The 22,936-nt window shown below is 45.6% G+C and overlaps 1 protein-coding gene across 11 annotated transcripts in view; it reads right to left on the bottom strand.

Annotated features, from left to right (window-relative positions):
* LOC135510303 (phosphatidylinositol-binding clathrin assembly protein-like) overlaps nucleotides 1–22,936 on the bottom strand; it is a 79,998-nt gene that overhangs the window by 44,198 nt on the left and 12,864 nt on the right. For all 11 annotated transcript variants that reach the window (XM_064931130.1, XM_064931129.1, XM_064931124.1 and 8 more), the window contains exon 2: nucleotides 18,340–18,482. In XM_064931130.1, the coding sequence (XP_064787202.1) occupies nucleotides 18,340–18,482 (143 nt within the window). The remainder of the gene's footprint in view (nucleotides 1–18,339; nucleotides 18,483–22,936) is intronic.

Raw genomic sequence — 22,936 nt, forward strand, 5'->3', positions numbered from 1 at the left:
ACCATCAGTACGACCAAGAATATGACTTTCGCGAAGCGGATCCTGTGTTCTGCCTTTCACCCAGGACAACGGAATGGATCCCAGCCGGCGACCCAAAAAAATGACTTCGTAAAAGAGGGAAACGAGGCGGTCTTCTGGTCAGACTACGTAGACGGGCACACCGTGCACCACTCCCTAGCATTCTTCTCGCCAATGTCCAGTCTCTTGACAACAAGGTTGATGAAATCTGAGCAAGGGTTGCAATCCAGAGGGACATCAGAGACTGTAACGTTCTTTGCTTCATGGAAACATGGCTCACTGGAGAGACGCTATCGGAGGCGGTGCAGCCAGCGGGTTTCTCCACGCATCACGCCGACAGAAACAAACACCTTCTGGTAAGAAGAGGGGCGGGGGCGTAGGCCTTATGGCTAACGAGACGTGGTGTGATCACAGAAACATACAGGAAGTCAAATCCTTCTGTTCACCTGATTTAGAATTCCTCACAATCAAATGTAGACCGCATTATCTACCAAGAGAATTCTCTTCGATTTTAATTACAGCCGTATATATTCCCCCCAAGCAGACACATCGATGGCTCTGAACAAACTTTATTTGACTCTTTGCAAACTGGAATCCATAGATCCTGAGGATGCATTCATTGTAGCTGGGGATCTTAACAAGGCTAATCTGAAAACAAGACTCCCTAAATTGTATCAGCATATCGATTGCGCCACCAGGGCTGGCAAAACCTTGGATCATTGTTATTCTAACTTCCGCGACGCATATAAGGCCCTGCCCCGCCCTCCTTTCGGAAAAGCTGACCACGACTCCATTTTGCTGATCCCTGCCTACAGCCAGAAACTAAAACAAGAAGCTCCCACGCTGAGGTCTGTCCAACGCTGGTCCGACCAAGCTGATTCCACACTCCAAGACTGCTTCCATCACATGGACTGGGACATGTTTCGTATTGCGTCAAAAAACATTGACGAATACGCTGATTCGGTGTGCGAGTTCATTAGAATGTGCGTTGAAGATGTCGTTCCCATAGCAACGATTAAAACATTCCCTAACCAGAAACCGTGGATTGATGGCAGCATTCGCGTGAAATTGAAAGCGCGAACCACTGCTTTTAAATCAGGGCAAGGTGACTGGTAACATGACCGAATACAAACAGTGCAGCTATTCCTTCCGCAAGGCAATCAAACAAGCTAAGCGTCAGTACAGAGACAAAGTAGAATCTCAATTCAACGGCTCAGACACAAGAGGTATGTGGCAGGGTCTACAGTCAATCACGGACTACAGGAAGAAATCCAGCCCAGTCACGGACCAGGATGTCTTGCTCCCAGGCAGACTAAATAAATTTTTTGCCCGCTTTGAGGACAATATAGTGCCACTGACACGGCCTGCAACGAAAACATGCGGACTCTCCTTCACTGCAGCCGAGGTGAGTAAAACATTTAAACGTGTTAATCCTCGCAAGGCTGCAGGCCCAGGCGGCATCCCTCGCCGTGTGCTCAGAGCGCAGACCAGCTGGCCGGTGTGTTTACGGACATATTCAATCAATCCCTATACCAGTCTGCTGTTCCCACATGCTTCAAGAGGGCCACCATTGTTCCTGTTCCCAAGAAAGCTAAGGTAACTGAGCTAAACGACTACCGCCCCGTAGCACTCACTTCCTTCATCATGAAGTGCTTTGAGAGACTAGTCAAGGACCATATCACCTCCACCCTACCTGACACCCTAGACCCACTCCAATTTGCTTACCGCCCAAATAGGTCCACAGACGACGCAATCTCAACCACACTGCACACTGCCCTAACCCATCTGGACAAGAGGAATACCTATGTGAGAATGCTGTTCATCGACTACAGCTCGGCATTTAACACCATAGTACCCTCCAAGCTCGTCACCAACCTCGAGACCCTGGGTCTCGACCCCGCTCTGTGCAACTGAATACTGGACTTCCTGACGGGCCAACGTCAACAAAACTAAGGAGATGATTGTGGACTTCAGGAAACAGCAGAGGGAACACCCCCCTATCCACATCGATGGAACAGTAGTGGAGAGGGTAGTAAGTTAAGTTCCTCGGCATACACATCACAGACAAACTGAATTGGTCCACTCACACAGACAGCATCGTGAAGGCGGCGCAGCAGCGCCTCTTCAACCTCAGGAGGCTGAAGAAATTCAGCTTGTCACCAAAAGCACTCAAACTTCTACAGATGCACAATCGAGAGCATCCTGGCGGGCTATATCACCGCCTGGTACGGCAACTGCTCCGCCCACAACCGTAAGGCTCTCCAGAGGGTAGTGAGGTCTGCACAACGCATCACCGGGGGCAAACTACCTGCCCTCCAGGACACCTACACCACCCGATGTTACAGGAAGACCATAAAGATCATCAAGGACAACCCGAGCCACTGCCTGTTCACCCCGCTATCATCCAGAAGGCGAGGTCAGTACAGGTGCATCAAAGCTGGGACCGAGAGACTGAAAAACAGCTTCTATCTCAAGGCCATCAAACTGTTAAACAGCAACCACTAACATTGAGTGGCTGCTGCCAACATACTGACTCAACTCCAGCCACTTTAATAATGGGAATTGATGGGAAATTATGTAAAATATATCACTAGCCACTTTAAACAATGCTACCTAATATGTTTACATATCCTACATTATTCATCTCATATGTATACGTATATAGTGTACTCTATATCATCTACTGCATCCTTATGTAATACATGTATCACTAGCCACTTTAACTATGCCACTTTGTTTACATACTCATCTCATATGTATATACTGTACTCGATACCATCTACTGTATCTTGCCTATGCTGCTCTGCACCATCACTCATTCATATCTTTATGTACATATTCTTTATCCCCTTACACTGTGTATAAGAAATTAGTTTAGGAATTGTTAGTTAGATTACTTGTTGGTTATTACTGCATTGTCGGAACTAGAAGCACAAGCATTTTGCTACACTCGCATTAACATCTGCTAACCATGTGTATGTGACAAATAAAATTGGATTTGATTTGAAATCAAAAGTAACAGTCAATGCAGCTGGTGGCCACACCAGATACTAAGTACTGCAGTGCATCTCCTCCTCATGGACTGCACCAGATATGCCAGTTCTTGCTGTGAGATGTTACCCCACTCTTCCATCAAGGCACCTGCAAGTTCCCAGACATTTCTGGGGGGAATGGCCCTAGGCCTCACCCTCCGATCCAACAGGTCCCAGACGTGCTCAATGGGATTGAGATCCGGGCTCTTCGCTGGCCATGGCAGAACACTGACATTCCTGTCTTGCAGGAAATCACGCACAGAACGAGCAGTATGGCTGGAGGCATTGTCATGCTGGAGGGTCATGTCAGGATGAGCCTGCAGGAAGGGCACCACATGAGGGAGAAGGATGTCTTCCCTGTAACACACAGCGTTGAGATTCCCTGCAATGACAACAAGCTCAGTCTGATGATGCTGTGACACACCGCTCCAGACCATGACGGACCCTCCACTTCCAAATCGATCCCGCTCCAGAGTACAGGCCTCGGTGTAACGCTCATTCCTTCGACGATAAACGAGAATCTGACCATCAGACCTGGTGAGACAAAACCGCGACTTGTCAGTGAAGAGCACTTTTTGACAGTCCTGTCTGGTCCAGCGACGGTGGGTTTGTGCCCATAAGAGACGTTGTTGCCGGTGATGTCTGGTGAGGACCTGCCTTTACAACAGGCCTACAATCCCTCAGCCTCTCTCCCTGTACCTGTCCTGCAGGTGTGATGTTCGAATGTACCGATCATGTGCGGGTGTTGTTACACGTGGTCTGCCACTGCGAGGACGATCAGCTGTACGTCCTGTCTCCCTGTAGCGCCGTCTTAGGCATCTCACAGTACGGACATTGTGCCCTGTCCACATTTGCAGTCCTCATACCTCCTTGCAGCATGCCTAAGGCACATTCACACAGACGAGCAGGGACCCTGGGCATCTTTCTTTTAGTGTTTTTCAGTCAGGAGAAAAGGCCTCTTTAGTGTCCTAAGCTTTCGTAACTGACTTTAATTGCATACAGTCTGTAAGCTGTTTAGTGTCTTAATGATCGTTCCACAGGTGCATGTTCATTAATTGTTTATGGTTCATTGAACAAGCATGGGAAACAGTGTTAAAACACTTTACAATAAAGATATGTGAAGTTATTTGGATTTTTACAAATTATCTTTGAAAGACAGGGTCCTGAAAAAGGGACTATTTTTTTTGCTGAGTTTACAAATTCTTATTCCATCCCTTTAGGTGTGTGTATTAGGTAGTTGTGGAATTGTTAGATTACTTGATATTACTGCACTGTCAGAACTAGAAGCACAAACATTTCGCTACACTCGCAGTAACATCTGCTAACCGTGTGCGTGTGACCAGTAACATCTGCTAACCGTGTGACCAGTAACATCTGCTAACCGTGTGACCAGTAACATCTGCTAACCGTGTGACCAGTAACATCTGCTAACCGTGTGACCAGTAACATCTGCTAACCGTGTGACCAGTAACATCTGCTAACCGTGTGACCAGTAACATCTGCTAACCGTGTGACCAGTAACATCTGCTAACCGTGTGACCAGTAACATCTGCTAACCGTGTGCGTGTGACCAGTAACATCTGCTAACCGTGTGCGTGTGACCAGTAACATCTGCTAACCGTGTGCGTGTGACCAGTAACATCTGCTAACCGTGTGCGTGTGACCAGTAACATTTGCTAACCGTGTGCGTGTGACCAGTAACATTTGCTAACCGTGTGCGTGTGACCAGTAACATCTGCTAACCGTGTGCGTGTGACCAGTAACATCTGCTAACCGTGTGACCAGTAACATCTGCTAACCGTGTGACCAGTAACATCTGCTAACCGTGTGACCAGTAACATCTGCTAACCGTGTGACCAGTAACATCTGCTAACCGTGTGACCAGTAACATCTGCTAACCGTGTGCGTGTGACCAGTAACATCTGCTAACCGTGTGCGTGTGACCAGTAACATCTGCTAACCGTGTGCGTGTGACCAGTAACATCTGCTAACCGTGTGCGTGTGACCAGTAACATCTGCTAACCATGTGTATGTGACCAGTAAAATTTGATTTGAGAGGAGGGGAGAAGAGAGGAGGGGAGAAGAGGGGAAGCGGAGAGGCCTTGAAACGGATTCAGAAGCAGTCTACTAGCCCGTCAAATAATTAATGTTGGAATAACGGTCGACTGTGTCAGAGGGAAAACGACATCTATTATTAAGACATCTGAGTCTTCAATGAGAAAGCCCTCGCTCTAACTGACCTCTCTCTCGTTCACTCTCCGCATTTCGGTCTCCCTCTCTCTCTCGATCCGTCTCGCACCCCCTCCCCTCTCTCTCTCGTTCAAAAACTAGCTAGCTATAGAACTCATTAAACCAATCCCTCTCTCGTTCAGTCTCTTTGGGTAAATCCCATCTTTACCCCCATGTCCTCTTTTCAAAACTATAAATAAAATACTTACAAAAAGGCTTTGCCGTTTCTGCTTTCGATTTTTGTTAGAGTAACTACACTCAAAAAGTTACAAGCAAATAAAAAGAGAATGGAATGAGTCTTAAAAGACGTTTGTTTCTTTCGGAGAAAAGTTTGCAGTTACCACGGAAACCAAAGAGCACCTGCCAACAGAAGTTTATATTAACTGGAAGAAACAAAAAGTGTTTTATATATAAAATCACACACACACACACACAACGTAGTACCCTACGGATTGCATCAAAGGATAGAGAGAGGAAGTTGGAGTGGTAGGATAGCTTAATGACAGAGGGGGTGAGAGCTAAGAGATGTGACTGTGAGAAACGGTTAGGGTTAAAGAGCTGAATCCATTCAGTCGACCGGTCGAATGTCTGGACAATATTTTTATTTTATTTATTTATCCGTTATTTTACCAGGTAAGTTGACTGAGAACACGTTCTCATTTGCAGCAAAGACCTGGGGAATAGTTACAGGGGAGAGGAGGGGGGGATGAATGAGCCAATTGTAATAGGCTGTTGGTCGACCGAGATTTCTTCAGTCGAGCAATAGCAAAAAAAGATATATAATTTCCTGTCTGAGTGGACTAATCACTTGTGGAGGCGATGGGGAAGACAGTCCATCACTAAGACTGAAATTGTACACTGAACAAAAATAAACATGCAACAAATTCAAAGATTTTACTGAGGTATGGCTCATATATGGGCCCCAGTTAAATCTATGGATTTCACATGACTGGGAATAGAGCTATGCATCAGTTGGTTACAGATACCTTGGGCGTGAATCAGAAAACCAGTCAGTACGTGGTGTGACCACCATTTGCCTCACGCAGGGTGACAAATCTCCTTCACATAGAGTTGATCAGGCTGTTGATTGTGGCCTGTGGAATGTTGTCCCACTCCTCTAATGGATGAAGTTGCTGGATATTGGCGGGAATTGGAACAGTCGGTTATACACGTCGATCCAGAGCATCCCAAACATGCTCAATGGGTGACAGTAGCAGTTAAACGTTTGGACACCTACTCATTCAAGGGTTAATTTATCTTTTTAGTATCTTCTACATTGTAGAATAATAGTGAATACATCAAAACTATGAAATAGCACATATGGAATCATGAAGAAACCAAAACCAAAAAAAAGAATCTCGGGTAGCCACCCTTTGCCTTGTTGACAGCTTTACACACTCTTGGCATTCTCTCAACCAGCTTCACAATGCTTTTCCAACAGTCTTGAAGGAGTTCCTACATATGCTGAGCACTTGTTGGCTGCTATTCCTTCACTCTGTGGTCCAACTCATCACAAACCATCTCAATTGGGTTGAGTTTGGGGGAATGTGGAGGCCAGGTCATCTGATGCAGCACTCCATCACTCTCCTTCTTGGTAAAATATCCCTTACACAGCCTGGATGTGTTGGGTCATTGTCCTGTTGAAAAACAAATGATAGTCCCACTAAGCTCAAACCAGATGGCATGGCGTATCGCTGCAGAATGCTGTGGTAGCCATGCTGGTTAAGTGCGCCTTGAATTCTAAATAATTCACTGACAGCGTCACCGGCAAAGAACCCCCACACCTCCTCCTCCATACTTCACGGTGGGAACCACAAGTGGAGATCCCCTTCACCTACTCTGCATCACAAAGACATGGCGGTTGGAACCAAAAATCTCAAATTTGGACTCATCAGACCAAAGGACAGATTTCCACCAGTCTAATGTCCGTTGCTCCTGCTTCTTGGCCCAAGCAAGTCTTCTTCTTATTGGTGTCCTTTAGTAGTGATTTTTTTTGCAGCAATTCAATCATGAAACCCAGATTCACATTCTCCTCTGAACAGTTGATGTTGAGATGTGTCTGTTACTTCACTCTGTGAAGCATTTATTTGGGCTGCAAGCTGAAGTGCACTTAACTCTAATGAACTTATCCTCTTGCAGGAGAGGTAACTATGGGTCTTCCTTTCCTGTAGAGGTCCTCGTGAGAGACAGTTTCATCATAGTGATTGATTGTTTTTGCAACTGCACTTGAAGAAACTTAAGTTATCGAAATGTTCTGCAATGACTGACCTTCATGTCTTAAAGTGATGGACTGTTGTTTCTCTTTCCTTATTTGAGCTGTTCTTGCCATAATATGGACTTGGTCTTTTACCAAATAGGGCTTTCTTCTGTATACCACCCCTACCTTGTCACAACACAACTGATTGGCTCAAACGCATTAAGAAGGAAAGAAATTCCACATATGAACTTAAGGCATGCCTGTTAATTGCAATGCATTCCAGGTGACTACCTCATGAAACTGATTTAAAGAATGCCAAGAGTATGCAAAGACTGTTATTTCATAGTTGTCTTCCCTACTATTCTAAAATGTTGAAAATAGTAAAAATAAAAGATCCTGAAATGAGTAGGTGTGTCCAAACTTTAGACCGGTACTGTATGTCTGGTGAGTCTGCAGGCCATGGAAGAACTGGGACATTTTCAGCTTCCAGGAATCGTGTTCAGATCCTTGCGACATGGGGCCTTGTATCATCATGCTGAAACATGAGGTGATGGCGGAGGATGAATAGCACGACAATGGGTCTCAGGATCTCAATACGGTATCTGTGTATTCAAATTGCCAAAGATAAAATGCAATTGCGTTCATTGGCCATAGCTTATGCCTGCCCATACCACAACCACGAGGCGCAATGTTGCCATCAGCAAACGAGACACCATACACACGGTCTGCCATCTGCCTGGTACATTTGAAACCGGGATTCTTCCGTGAAGAGGCACACTTTCTCCAGCGTGCTCCATCAAAGGTGAACATTTTCCCACTGAAGTCGTTTACAACGCTGAACTGCAGTCAAATCAAGACACAGATGAGCTTCCCTGAGACGGTTTCTGATCGTGTGTGCAGAAATTCTCAGGGTTGTGAAAACCAACACTTTCATCAGCTGTCCAGGTGGCTGGTCTCAGACGATCCCGCAGGTGAAGTAGCCGCATGTGGAGGTCCTGGGTTGCCGTGGTTACGGGTGGTCTGTGGTCGTGAGGCCGGTTGGACGTACTGCCAAATGTTCTAAATCAACGTTGGAGGCGGCTTATGATAAAGAAACATTAAATTCTCTGGCAACAGCTCTGGTGGACATTCCTGCAGTCAGAATGCCAATTGCACGCTTCCTTAAAACATCTGTGGCATTGTGTTGTGACATAACTGCACATTTTACAGTGGCCTTTTATTGTTCCCAGCACAAGGTGCACCTGTGTAATGATCATGCTGTTTAATCAGCTTCTTGATATACCACACCTGTCAGGTGGATGGATTATCTTGGCAAAGGAGAAGTGCTCACGAACAGGGATATAAACACATTTGTGCTAAAAACCTGTTAGAAATAAGCTTGTGTTCTGTATGGAACATTTCTGGGATCTTTTTTATTCAGCTCATGAAACCTACACTTTACATGTCGCGTTTATATTTCGTTCAATGTCGTTTGTTTGCCGGGCGGTGCGACAGTGTGAGTGTGAGTGTGTGTGTGTGGTAGTGAAAGGGGGGGGCAGGTAGTGGTGTTGCCACTGTGGCAGACCTACCGATGACCTGTACGATGACAACCCCAACACACACACACACAGATGTTGGTGTACGAATCTGTACGACAGGGTCGATAATGCAGCCACAATGACTCATTGTTAGTGACGCTGATCTAAACTCTTACACACACACACCTCTATCGATTAGTAACGGACGTTTACTCCAGATGAAAAATACCATGCATTTCCCCAGAAGGCAGAAAAGAAAGAGGGAGGTAGAGAAGAGAGCTGGTCAGTGGTGCAAGTCAGACACCTACTTTATAAAAAGCTATTATTACCACACAGGGCCAATATGCTAAACAAGAACGAGGGGTTCACAATCCCATTCTAGAACGAGGGGTTCACAATCCCATTCTAGAACGAGGGGTTCACAATCCCATTCTAGAACGAGGGGTTCACAATCCCATTCTAGAACGAGGGGTTCACAATCCATTCGTAACTCCCCTGACAATCTGTCAGCAGAAACTGATTGCAGTGCTGAAATAGAACGCTGCACTTCTACAACTTGTAGACCAACACTAATCAAAGTGTGTGTGTGTGTGTGTGTGTGTGTGTGTGTGTGTGTAGGGCTCGACATTTATGCTTGTTCTCGTCCATGAAAAGCAAAAAAACATTTTCCGGGAAAACAAGACTATAGGTTAAATGCCGACAGAAAGTATTCACACCGTTTAACTTCGCCACGTGTTGTTGTGTTACGAAGTGGGATTCAGTTGAGATGGTGTCACTGACCGACACAAAATACCTCATAAGGTCAAAGTGGAATTGTTTGTAGAACATTTTAGAAATGAAACGATGCAAAGCTGAAATGTCTTGAGTCAATACGTACTCAACCCCTTTGTTATGGCAAGCCAGAATAAGTTCAGGAGTAACAATGTGCTTAAGAAATCACATTATAAATTGCATGGACTCATCCAGTGTCCAGTAATATGGGTAAAATGATTTCAGTATAACTACGCCATCACTGTACCCGACACATGTGGCAGGGTAACGTAGTGGTTAGAGCGTAGGGGCGGCAGGGTAACGTAGTGGTTAGAGCGTAGGGGCGGCAGGGTAACGTAGTGGTTAGAGCGTTGGACTAGTAACCGAACGGTTGCAAGATTGAATCCCTGAGCTGACAAGGTAAAAATCTGTCGTTCTGCCCCTGAACAAGGCAATTAACCCACTGTTCCTAGGCCGTCATTGAAAATCTTTCCAATGCCTCGCAAAGGGCACCCATTGATAGAACAAAAACCAAGCTGGATTTCAACATGAGGCCAATGTTGACTTTATAAAACAGGTAAAAGTTTAATGACTGTGATATCAGAAAACAACAACATTGCACAATACCTAAGCTAAATGACTGAGTGAAATAAAGGAAGTCTGTACAGAACAAAAATGTTACAAAACACGCATCCTGTTTGCAACATGACACTTCATACTGCAATGTGGCTAATACATTAACTTTATGTCCTGAATACAAAGTGTTACGGTTGGGACAAATTCTACACAACACTGAGTACCACGCTTCCATATTTTCAAACATGGTGTTGGCTGCATCAGACAACGACCAGGGAGTTTATTTTAGGATAAAGGGAAACAGAATACAGTTATAGCCACAGGCAAAATCCTAGAGGAAAACCTGGTTCAGTCGGCTTTCCAACAGACCTTAAAACACGAGGACAAATCTACAGACGAGGTGCTTACCAAGACGACGTTGAATGTTTCTGAGAAGCCGGATCACTTAAAAATCAGCTTGAAAATCTACGACATGTCTTGAAAAGGGCTGTCTAGCCATGATCAACTTGACAGAGATGTAAGAACATTTAAAAGAAATGGGCAAATATTGTACAATCCAGGTGGACAAAGTTCTTAAGCGACGAGGTCAAAAAACAAACTCGGCTGTAAATCGCTACCAAAAGGTGCTTCTACAAAGCATTGACTCAGGAGTGTGAATACTAATGTAAATTAGATATCTGTATTTATTATGCAATACATTTGCTCACATTTCTAAAATCATGTTTTCACTTTGCCATTATGGGGTAATGTGTGGAAGAAGCGTGAGAAAATAGATTTTTATCCATTTTCAATTCAGGCTGTGACAAAATGTGGGAAAATTGAATACTTTAAGGGATTGTTAGTTGTCCGAATGGACAAGTAAAAAATAAATTAAAATATCAAACAATTACGCCGATCAGCAGTGGATCAGAGAGGCCAACATTAGAATATTCAAAACCATTTTTATTTATGTACATTAAGCAAGCCTGCAGGTCAAAGTGTAGGTAAGATGCATATTGGCCACAGCCTCGTGCCCAAACAGATACCGACATGAGGCCCAATAAAATGTAGCCAAACTTTAAATGAGACTTAATTACATATAGGCATTACCCACCTTGAATCTGACCAGAGGCCGTCAATATTTTGAAACGATTGAAACAAACTTAACTGTTTAAAACCTGGGCATTTTATGAAGCAAGTCTAACCTTGTTTCAAAGCAGCCTAGACAAAATACGACCACAGAAATTAAGGAATTATTTTATCAAATATGCCATGAACACAATATGCCAGCATTTCTCTCATGATCTAGTTGTTTCCAAATCAACTTTCTTTTACTGTCCAGCTGCCAAAAGGCACAACCCTCATCATATTAATAACAACCCTCGTCATATTAATAACCCAAGTTAATGACAACCCTCGTCATATGAATAACCCATGCTAGTCAATAACCCTCATCGTATTAATAACCCTAGTTAATGACAACCCTCGTCATATGAATAACCCATGCTAGTCAATAACCCTCATCGTATTAATAACCCTAGTTAATGACAACCCTCGTCATATTAATAACCCTAGTTAATGATAACCCTTGTTATATTAATAACAACCCTTGTCATATGAATAACCCATGCTAGTCAATATAACCCTCGTCATATTAGTAACCCTAGTCATATTAATAACCCATGCTAGTCAATGATAACCCTCATCTTAATAACCCTCATCGTAATAATAACCCATGCTAGTTAATGTATCTTCAGATCTCCCCTTAACATCTAACAGATATTTTAATCTGCCAGATGAAACCGCTTGCATGTGCTTTTGAGAAGAGTTTCCCCCACTAACTGCACGTAGCCTACAGCCATGTGTGCATTGTTGAGCTCATAAAGAAATCAACTTTAAAATATTGAAGGTAAATGGTACGATTTGATGCTTCAGCCTCTTTTTTAAAATGTATTTATTTATTTTATTTTTTATGTGCAGTGGGTCTGTTGTCCCAGAGTCTGTTTGAAACCGTAGACCTATGTATATTGTTAATAGTCCCAGGGATGACCTTACATTTTGAGCACCGGAGGGAATTATTATATAAAAACATTTGTTTAAGTATTTGGTTGCAATTGTAATATTTTACAGACTACCGAGGGTGGCCAAATATCCTCCAGGAGAACCTTAAAAAAAGAGCTTGAGAAAGGCTCGACTGTGCGTCAGAATCCAGTGGAGCCTACATGTGTCTGATTGTCTGGTCTCTATGGGTAAAAAAAAAAAAAGATCATGCATTTTATTTATGCAACATTCAACAATGTCAAAACAGTGTTACAGATCATTTTGTATATTTGGACAAGCGACTTGAGTTTAGACAAGTAAAGAAATGTCCTACTTGTCAAAAGGACTACTGGCTAAAACATGTTTTATGTCAAGCCCTGGTGTGTGTGTGTGTGTACTGCTGGGCTGGGCCAGCCTGGAGCTCAGAGACTGGGTGTTTTAAGATAAGGGCACCTCATCATTCCTGTACAGCCTGTACAGCCCACCACACCTCGTGTCCACCCTGCCATTGAGTATGCAATATGCGTCTCTAGATTATTGTGCTTGGCGACCTCCATTAGTCAGTTTAAATCGACACTCCAACACATGATAACAGATTCTCAGAGCTCTCCTCTATCTCCCCTCTGACACAACAGTCACAGTCAACGCTTTTCTACAGACCTTTTTTTCCCTCCCTCTGACACTCCTGCCTTCTCTTACCCTCTTTCTATCTCTTGCTAGCTCTCAGCCTTCCTCTGTCGCTCTCCAGCTCCCTCATGCTTTGTCCTTTTCGCCCCCTCTCTCTCTCCTCTATTCATTCCCTCTCATCCATCTCTCCTTCACTTCCCTTCCCTTCTCTCCCCATCCTCTCTCTCTCTCTCTTTTCTATTCTCTCCCTTCCAGGGTTATTAGTAGTTTTATTGACGACAATTTTCTAGTAACGTCACTCAAGCAGATTGGCCCATTCTCTCTCTCCTTTGACTCACTCCCTCTCCCTTTCTTTTCATTGTCTCCCCCTCTATTCGCTCTCTCCTCTACCTCTTTCTTCTAGTAACGTCACTGAGGCAGATTGGTCCATTCAGTATCTGGGACAGCAGGGAGGTGACTCAGTGTTAGCATAGTTTAGAAACCGGGTGTTTACGGAAACTGGATGCTGACTGGTTGATTGCAGGGAGTTATAGAACCACAATCCCAGCATCCTCCGGGTAATGCCTGTTAAAAGACATGCTCCGGAACATTGGCGACCACTAACTGTTATTTTGATAACTGCTTGATATGTCAATGTGTAGTTCATACATGCATAATCCATGGAGAAGAATTACGGTCTTGCCTCAATTAGCAACAAAACGCCTAGTTTGAAAGCAACTTTTTCTGGAATCTGCACCCCACCATCTCCCCTTAATTTCCCCCCACGTGGGCCAGCCCCCTAATAATTAGAGTTCAACCAATCAGCTTCGTGTGAGTGACAGCTAGCAAGAGGTACGTCAAACACAAATGGCAGAGCGAGCAATGAGGTGGTGCACATATCTGCACACAATGTGACCTGGAAAACCATTTTGGGGGACCAATGTTAGCTTGCGAGCACTACTTTCAGAACTACTGGCTAAAAAGTAATCAGAAGTAGAGGAGAATCAAACAATTAACAAGTTCATTAGATTTATCAATACACATCCACTGTCTCACAGCCCAGACAGTCAATTTATAAACTTAATCTCCCCTGGAAAAATAGAATCTAGACAACATTTCCCCATGCTACTTGGCTAGCAATGCTACTTGGCTAGCAATGCTACTTGGCTAGCAATGCTACTTGGCTAGCAATGCTACTTGGCTAGCAATGCTACTTGGCTAGCAATGCTACTTGGCTAGCAATGCTACTTGGCTAGCAATGCTACTTGGCTAGCAATGCTACTTGGCTAGCAATGCTACTTGGCTAGCAATGCTACTTGGCTAGCAATGCTACTTGGCTAGCAATGCTACTTGGCTAGCAATGCTACTTGGCTAGCAACTTCAGAATCTCAGAACTCACTCAATGTAATAACGTTTGAATGAAAACTTTTCTTAATACATGTCGGCAACCGTTTTACGAAAGCAATAAGGCCCTGAACCCGGGACATAGAGTGTAACACCCTCCAAAGGACCTTGGCTTCGCCTCGGGCATAAGAACACCCCTTACTTGGGAGTTAGCACACAATAATCCCCAGGTTCTCGTGCCTTATTCTTTAAATATAAAAAACACACATTCACTATGCCCCCCTTTCTACATCTGAGAATCTCGCTATCTCAAGGTGGGAAACAGAATGCTTATGCTAAGCACATGTTTGATCAGTGTCCTCGCTCCTCCCAGCCAGGTAGGGGTGGTACCGGGCATGTGCAATGGGGCCGTCTCCGGGCATGTGCAATGGGGCCAGTCTCCGGGCATGGGCAATGGGGCCAGTCTCCGGGCATGGGCAATGGGGCCAGTCTCCGGGCATGGGCAATGGGGCCAGTCTCCGGGCATGGGCAATGGGGCAGTCTCCAAGCTGGGCAATCTCCGGGCATGGGCAATGGGGCAGTCTCCGGGCATGGGCAATGGGGCAGTCTCCGGGCATGGGCAATGGGGCAGTCTCCGGGCATGGGCAATGGGGCAGTCTCCAAGCTGGGCAATGGGGCAGTCTCCAAGCTGGGAAATGGGGCAGTCTCCAAGCATATCATCCTCAATCACTCCTATATCCTCCCCCGACCTTACTGTTGTGCCTTCCATCCACATCTCTTTTGCCCTTGGGTTGAGGGGATAGAAGCAGGCCCTCTCCCAGTCTACCCTCTCTAGAGTAACCTTGTTCAGGCTCAGGTGCAGTATAGTACAGTCAGCAGCCAGACTTCCAGACTCCCAGGAGGGCGGCCCAGTAACCTGAGTAGCCACGGCCAGGATCAGAGCACCTGAGGGGAGGCTTGAGGCGCCGGGCTGGGTGGGTGCACTGGTTCTCTCGCTCTTGCTCATTGTTTAAGGCTTCCTGTAATCTGGTTGTTTTGGTACACTGCGGCCTGCCGACACTCGCCACACACAGGAAACGACTGGGACAAACACTCCGTATAACTGGGACTGCACACACACGACACGTGTACATACAGTTGAAGTCAGAAGTTGGCATACACCTTAGCCAAATACATTTAAAAACTCTTTTTAACCATTCCTGACATGTAATGCCAGTAAAAATTCCACAGTTAAAATAAAGTGGTGATCCTAAGAATGTGAAGTGTCAGAATAATAGTAGAGAGAATTATTTAGTTCAGCCATTATTTATTTCATCACATTCCCAGTGGGTCAGAAGTTTGCATACACTCAATTAGTATTTGGTAGCATTGCCTTTAAATTGTTTACTTGGGTCAAACATTTGGGGTAGCCTTCCACAAGCTTCCCACAATAAGTTGGGTGTATTTTGGCCCATTTCTACTGACAGAGCTTGTGTAACTGAGTCAGGTTTGTAGGCCTCCTTGCTCACACACGCTTTTTCAGTTCTGCCCACAAATTTTCTATGGGATTGAGGTCAGGGCTTTGTGATGGCCACTCCAATAATTTGACTTTGTTGTCCTTAAGCCATTTTGCCACAACTTTGGAAGTATGCTTGGGGTCATTGTCCATTTGGAAGACCCTTTTGCAACCAAGCTTTAACTTCCTGACTGATGTCTTGAGATGTTGCTTCAAAATATCCACCTGATTTTCCTCCCTCATGATGCCATCTATTTTGTGAAGTGTACCAATCCTTCCTGCAGCAAAGCACCCCCACAATATGATGCTGCCACCCCCGTGCATCATGGTTGGGATGGTGTTCTTCAGCATGCAAGCCCACCCTTTTTCCTCCAAACATAACGATGGTCTTTATGGCCAAACAGTTCTATTTTTGTTTCATCAGACCAGAAGACATTTCTCCAAAAAGTACGATCTTTGTCCCCATGTTCAGTTGCAAACCGTGGTCTGACTTTTTTATGGCGGTTTTGGAGCAGTGGCTTCTTCCTTGCTGAGCGGCCATTCAGGTTATGTCGATATAGGACTTGTTTTACTGTGGATATAGATACTTTTGTACCCATTTCCTCCAGAATCTTCACAAAGGTCCTTTGCTGTTGTTCTGGGATTGATTTGCACTTTTCACACCAAAGTACATCCATCTCTAGAAGACAAAACGCGTCTCCTTCCTGAGCGGTATGATGGCTGCGTGATCCGATGGTGTTTATACTTGCATACTATTGTTTGTTCAGATGAACGTGGTACCTTCAGGCATTTGGAAATTTTTCCCAAGGATGAACCAGACCTGTGGAGGTCTACAATTTTTTTCTGAGGTCTTGGCTGATTTGTGTAAAGGCAGAGTCAACTTAGTGTATGTAAACCTCTGACCCACTGGAATTGTGAAGGGAATTATAAGTGAAATAATCTGTCTGTAAACAATTTTTGGAAAAAGTACTTTGTTGTGCACACAGTAGATGTCCTAACCGACTTGCCAAACTGCAGTTTGTTAACAAGAAATCTGTGGAGTGGTTTAAAAACGAGTTAATGACTCCAACCTAAGTGTATGTAAACTAGTTTTAATGACTCCAACCTAAGTGTATGTAAACTAGTTTTAATGACTCCAACCTAAGTGTATGTAAACTAGTTTTAATGACTCCAACCTAAGTGTATGTAAGCTAGTTTTAATGACTCCAACCTAAGTGTATGTAAGCTAGTTAATGACTCCAACCTAAGTGTATGTAAATTAGTTAATGACTCCAACCTAAGTGTATGTAAATTAGTTAATGACTCCAACCTAAGTGTATGTAAACTTCCGACTTCAACATGTCCATGTACAACAAGAAAACACCGTTGATCTAGAACGATAGACTATTACATTCTGCATAACAATGCCGTCTCCCAAGGAACTGTTTTTTGGCAGAGCTGAAGAGAGAAAAGTACAGCTGAAGATCGGATAGGGTATTGATACAGAGAGACAGCGAGGATGAGAGTGCAGGGGAGAGAGAGAAGCGAAAGAAAAGAGAAAGAGACAAGAGGGGAGAGGAGAAAAAAAGGAGATAGAAGAGAGGAGAAAGAGGGAAGAAAAAAGAGAGAAAGAGAAAGAGAGCATGCTCACTCACGAGGAAGGGAGAAGGAGCGATAGAAAAGATTGACAGGTGTATAGGATAAACCCTGGGTGAAGAATTAACGGAGTATTGATACTGGGTAGTTGGACTAAAACTAAACTCGACAACACAGTGCTGCCAACCGATCCAATCAGGACCAACACTATGGAATGGAGACTGGGATAAAGCTCTCCCTCTTTCTCCCTAGTTCATTCCTTTGATCTCTCTCTCTCCCCCATCTTTTACCCTCTCCCCCCATCTTTTACCCTCTCCCCCCATCTTTTACCCTCTCCCCCCATCTTTTACCCTCTCCCCCCATCTTTTACCCTCTCCCCCCCCATCTTTTACCCTCTCCCCCCATCTTTTACCCTCTCCCCCCATCTTTTACCCTCTCCCCCCATCTTTTACCCTCTCCCCCCATCTTTTACCCTCTCCCCCCATCTTTTACCCTCTCCCCCCCCATCTTTTACCCTCTCCCCCCCCTCTCTCTCTCCCTCACGCTTTTTAAGTTCCCCCTCTCCTGCTCCATCTTCCTCCCTCTCCCGGTTACCAGTCTCTCTTTCTCTGGCCAGAGGACATCTTAGAATCAACATCGTAAGAGAAAAAAGAAAGCTACAAGAATGGTTGGTTACATCATCCTGGTGTGGAAATGTGCCTCTTGCTAAACTAAGGTGACAAGGTCCGGTGGCCTTTCATCACAGAGTTGAAACAGTCAAAGTAGCTGTGGTAATCATCATCAGTACAGTGGTTGTTCTTCCCTCTTGTCAAATAGAACATTACCAGGAACACATTTCAAGAGCTCAACGCAGGCCTACACTGAATTTAAAATGGAGGCAGCTCACTGAGAACACTATGGAAGGCATTTGGGAGTGTGTGTGTGTGTTCGTGAGTCCGTGTCCGTGAGTCCATGTGTGTGCGTGTGTGTGTTTTCACTGACCTCATTGCCATACATCATAAGGTGGTGTGTAGCGATCAGAGCTTTGAAGACCACCACCCAGCTGCTATTGGCTGTCCTCTCAAATAGTGTGTCAGCCAGCTGGGGGACCGACACGTTCATCTCACTGGTGCAGTGGATCAGGTCTGGAGGAGACAGACAGAGTTAGACAGACAGGACAGACAGACGTGGAGAGATCAGGGCCTGTATAGGTGGGAAAATCAAAGGAACGCACTCTCAAATCAAAGGAACGCACTCTCAAATCAAAAGGAACGCACTCTCAAATCAAAGGAACGCACTCTCAAATCAAAGGAACGCACTCTCAAATCAAAGGAACGCACTCTCAAATCAAAGGAACGCACTCTCAAATCAAAGGAACGCACTCTCAAATCAAAGGAACGCACTCTCAAATCAAAGGAACGCACTCTCAAATCAAAGGAACGCACTCTCAAATCAAAGGAACGCACTCTCAAATCAAAGGAACGCACTCTCAAATCAAAGGAACGCACTCTCAAATCAAAGGAACGCACTCTCAGGTACACACTCACAGTGGTGTGTGACAGTGGAACTGCATGCAAGTTCAAAATGAAGGACAAACAGGGTCATTTCAGGAAGAGGAACACACAACACACACACAAACGGGGCTGCGAGTCCAGAGACAAACACATAGTCTAGACTTGAGTGTCAACCTTCAGTCTAGATGAGTACAAACTGTGCTACAGGTGGTAAAACTGACTCTGGATGACAACATAATGATGTTTGTTTCCAACATTCGAGCGGTTTTTCTTTCCTTGCTGTGATACTAATGAGTAGCACCATACTGGTTTGGTCCCAGGCCTATAAAACAACATCCTGTTCCACATCTGCTGTTCTATTCAGACAATTCTATTGACATTGTGTTTATATATTCATATGCACCAAAACAACAACTTTCACGGCCACTAGGGCTGTCACAGACTAAAAAAAACAAAAACACATATTGGTCAACCAAGAGCCATCTGTCATTTTTTAAAACATGTATTTTCCCATAGATAAGGATGTCTCCATGTCTTTTAATCAACTATAGCTTGTCTGATACTCTAAGCACACGGTTTGATTCAATAATTGAGACAAATGATTAGAGGGTGTCGGACCAGCAATTGATTTGATTGTGCCGGGATCAGACAACCAGTGACCGTGTGACAAGCACCCGCCTTCTCTGCCCTCCCTGATGGAGTGACCAGGGTTCACCTCTCCTCCCTGATGTAGTGACCAGGGTTCACCTGTCCTCCCTGATGTAGTGACCAGGGTTCACCTCTCCTCAATGATGTAGTGACCAGGGTTCACCTCTCCTCCCTGATGTAGTGACCAGGGTTCACCTCTCCTCCCTGATGTAGTGACCAGGGTTCACCTGCCCTCCCTGATGTAGTGACCAGGGTTCACCTGTCCTCCCTGATGTAGTGACCAGGGTTCACCTGTCCTCCCTGATGTAGTGACCAGGGTTCACCTGTCCTCCCTGATGTAGTGACCAGGGTTCACCTCTCCTCAATGATGTAGTGACCAGGGTTCACCTGCCCTCCCTGATGTAGTGACCAGGGTTCACCTGTCCTCCCTGATGTAGTGACCAGGGTTCACCTGCCCTCCCTGATGTAGTGACCAGGGTTCACCTCTCCTCAATGATGTAGTGACCAGGGTTCACCTCTCCTCCCTGATGTAGTGACCAGGGTTCACCTCTCCTCAATGATGTAGTGACCAGGGTTCACCTGTCTCTCCTCACTGATGTAGTGACCAGGGTTCACCTCTCCTCAATGATGTAGTGACCAGGTTTCACCTGTCTCTCCTCAATGATGTAGTGACCAGGTTTCACCTGTCTCTCCTCAATGATGTAGTGACCAGGTTTCACCTGTCTCTCCTCCCTGATGTAGTGACCAGGGTTCACCTCTCCTCCCTGATGTAGTGACCAGGGTTCACCTGCCCTCCCTGATGTAGTGACCAGGGTTCACCTCTCCTCAATGATGTAGTGACCAGGGTTCACCTCTCCTCCCTGATGTAGTGACCAGGGTTCACCTCTCCTCCCTGATGTAGTGACCAGGGTTCACCTCTCCTCCCTGATGTAGTGACCAGGGTTCACCTGCCCTCCTCCCTGATGTAGTGACCAGGGTTCACCTGTCCTCCTCCCTGATGTAGTGACCAGGGTTTCACCTGTCCTCCTCCCTGATGTAGTGACCAGGGTTTCACCTGTCCTCCTCCCTGATGTAGTGACCAGGGTTCACCTGTCCTCCTCCCTGATGTAGTGACCAGGGTTCACCTCTCCTCCCTGATGTAGTGACCAGGGTTCACCTCTCCTCCCTGATGTAGTGACCAGGGTTCATCTGCCCTCCCTGATGTAGTGACCAGGGTTCACCTGTCCTTCCTGATGTAGTGACCAGGGTTCACCTGTCTCTCCTCAATGATGTAGTGAGCAGGGTTCACCTGTCTCTCCTCAATGATGTAGTGACCAGGTTTCACCTGTCCTCCCTGATGTAGTGACCAGGGTTTCACCTGTCCTCCCTGATGTAGTGACCAGGGTTTCACCTGTCCTCCCTGATGTAGTGACCAGGGTTTCACCTGTCCTCCCTGATGTAGTGACCAGGGTTTCACCTGTCATCCCTGATGTAGTGACCAGGGTTCACCTGCCCTCCCTGGATGTAGTGACCAGGGTTCATCTGTCCGTATTGCTGAAGCTGCAACATAATTACAGCCATTTCTGAACTGAAAAGTTGTGTTACCAAAATCCCTCATTTGAACAGGGAAAAACACTCCCTGTTCCCCTGCTCTCTCTAAGTGACACATGTTTGCATCGCATTGACAAAGAACTCTCGGGGTCGACCAACAGCCTAACGACCAAATAATCGACCAGTTGCCTAAATGGGGCCAGTCCTAACGACCACCCATTAGTACTTGTCCTCCACAACAAGTGAATGTTGATTTTTAGAATTGTATTCTTCCCCCTGCCGTCTCCTACCCCTCGCTCTCCTAAATCCCTACTTCTTTTCAACAAAACGGGGTACCCAACTACACACACCCACCTGGGTAACTTTGGAAACACCAATTCATTCGTCTGTATCATTGTCTCATTAACATGGTTATTGGACAATGGGGCCAGGCTCCATGATTTTCTCACGACCAGGGTTTCAGTGTGATATGAAGATGAATATTTAAGCAATAAGGCCCGAGGGAGTGTGGTATAACAGCCATTATAAACTGGGTGGTACGAGCACTGAATGCCGTATACCACGGGTATGACAATAAGTACTTTTACTGGTTCCCAGTTCATAATAAAGGTACTGGGGGGGGGGGGGGTATATGGCCAATACACCACGACTAAAGGCTGTATCCGGGCTGTAATCCGCGTTGTGCCGTGCTTAAGAACAGCCCTTAGTTGTGGGATATTGGCCATATGTGTGCTATAACACGGCTTTCAGCCAATCAGCATGCAGGTCTGGAACCACCAGGTTCCTAATTAGTAATAGAACATGGGACCACTCTTTCCCAGAGCAGGTTTCTGTTTACACGCTGCAGAGCCAGACATGTTTAACAAAACCAATTTCAGATCTGTACACTCCCCCCCCCCCCCCTCCTCCCTCAGTCTCGCCCTGTCGTCCCAGTCTATCCCCACCTGTGTGTGTGGGAGAATGTGTCTATGCACACGTGCGTGTGTGTGTGGGGGGGGGGCTTGTGTGTCTGCTGTAATGTAGTGGATATGTGCTGACTTAATCAAAGGGAGTGGAAACACATTTGGATGCCCTTGATCACAGTCAGTTGTCTTAAACGGCGAGACAGGGAGGGAGAAGAGACAGAAGAGAGAGACAAGAGAGAGAGACAAGAGAGAGAGACAAGAGAGAGAGACAAGAGAGAGAGACAAGAGAGAGAGACAAGAGAGAGAGACAAGAGAGAGAGACAAGAGAGAGAGAGACAAGAGAGAGAGAGAGACAGAAGAGAGAGAGAGAGAGGGACAGGGAGAGAGAGGGACGGGGAGAGACAGAATAGAGAGAGACTGAGGGACAGGGAGAGACAGAATAGAGAGAGACAGGGAGAGAGAGGGACGGGGAGAGAGAGAATAGAGAGACAGGGAGAGAGAGGGACGGGGAGAGAGAGGGAGGAGAACTGCAGTGTGAGGAGAGGCTGGCTCCATCTGGGGAGTGGTGGTGGTGGATCCCATCTTATCCAACCTGCAATCTGCAGAAACCCTGACCACGCAGGGTGGAACAATTCCTCTCTTCACCCTCTCCTCCCTCCCTTCTTCACTTCCCCGTTTTACTGGCCATCAGCCATGTTTGAGAGTGGCTGTGAAAACCCACACACCAGCTAGACTTAGTGTGTGGCTCCCTACACACAATGTTAATGTGTAACAAACACTCCTAATATCATGGTACAATTCTGGGAGATTTTACAAAGATATTTTAGAACACGGAGGGATTCCAGAACTCCAGAGACATTCTAGAACACCAGAGAGATTCAGTGAAAGATGGACAATGAACGATAAAAAAGGGCATGAGCGGTGATCTCATCTGTCCTTCTCGGAGTTGACAGACAGCTGCTCTGTGTTCTAATGTGTGTGTTCCAATGCACACAGCACCAT

The sequence above is a fragment of the Oncorhynchus masou genome, chromosome 23 (assembly GCF_036934945.1).
Source record: "Oncorhynchus masou masou isolate Uvic2021 chromosome 23, UVic_Omas_1.1, whole genome shotgun sequence".
Taxonomy (NCBI): Eukaryota; Metazoa; Chordata; class Actinopteri; order Salmoniformes; family Salmonidae; genus Oncorhynchus; species Oncorhynchus masou.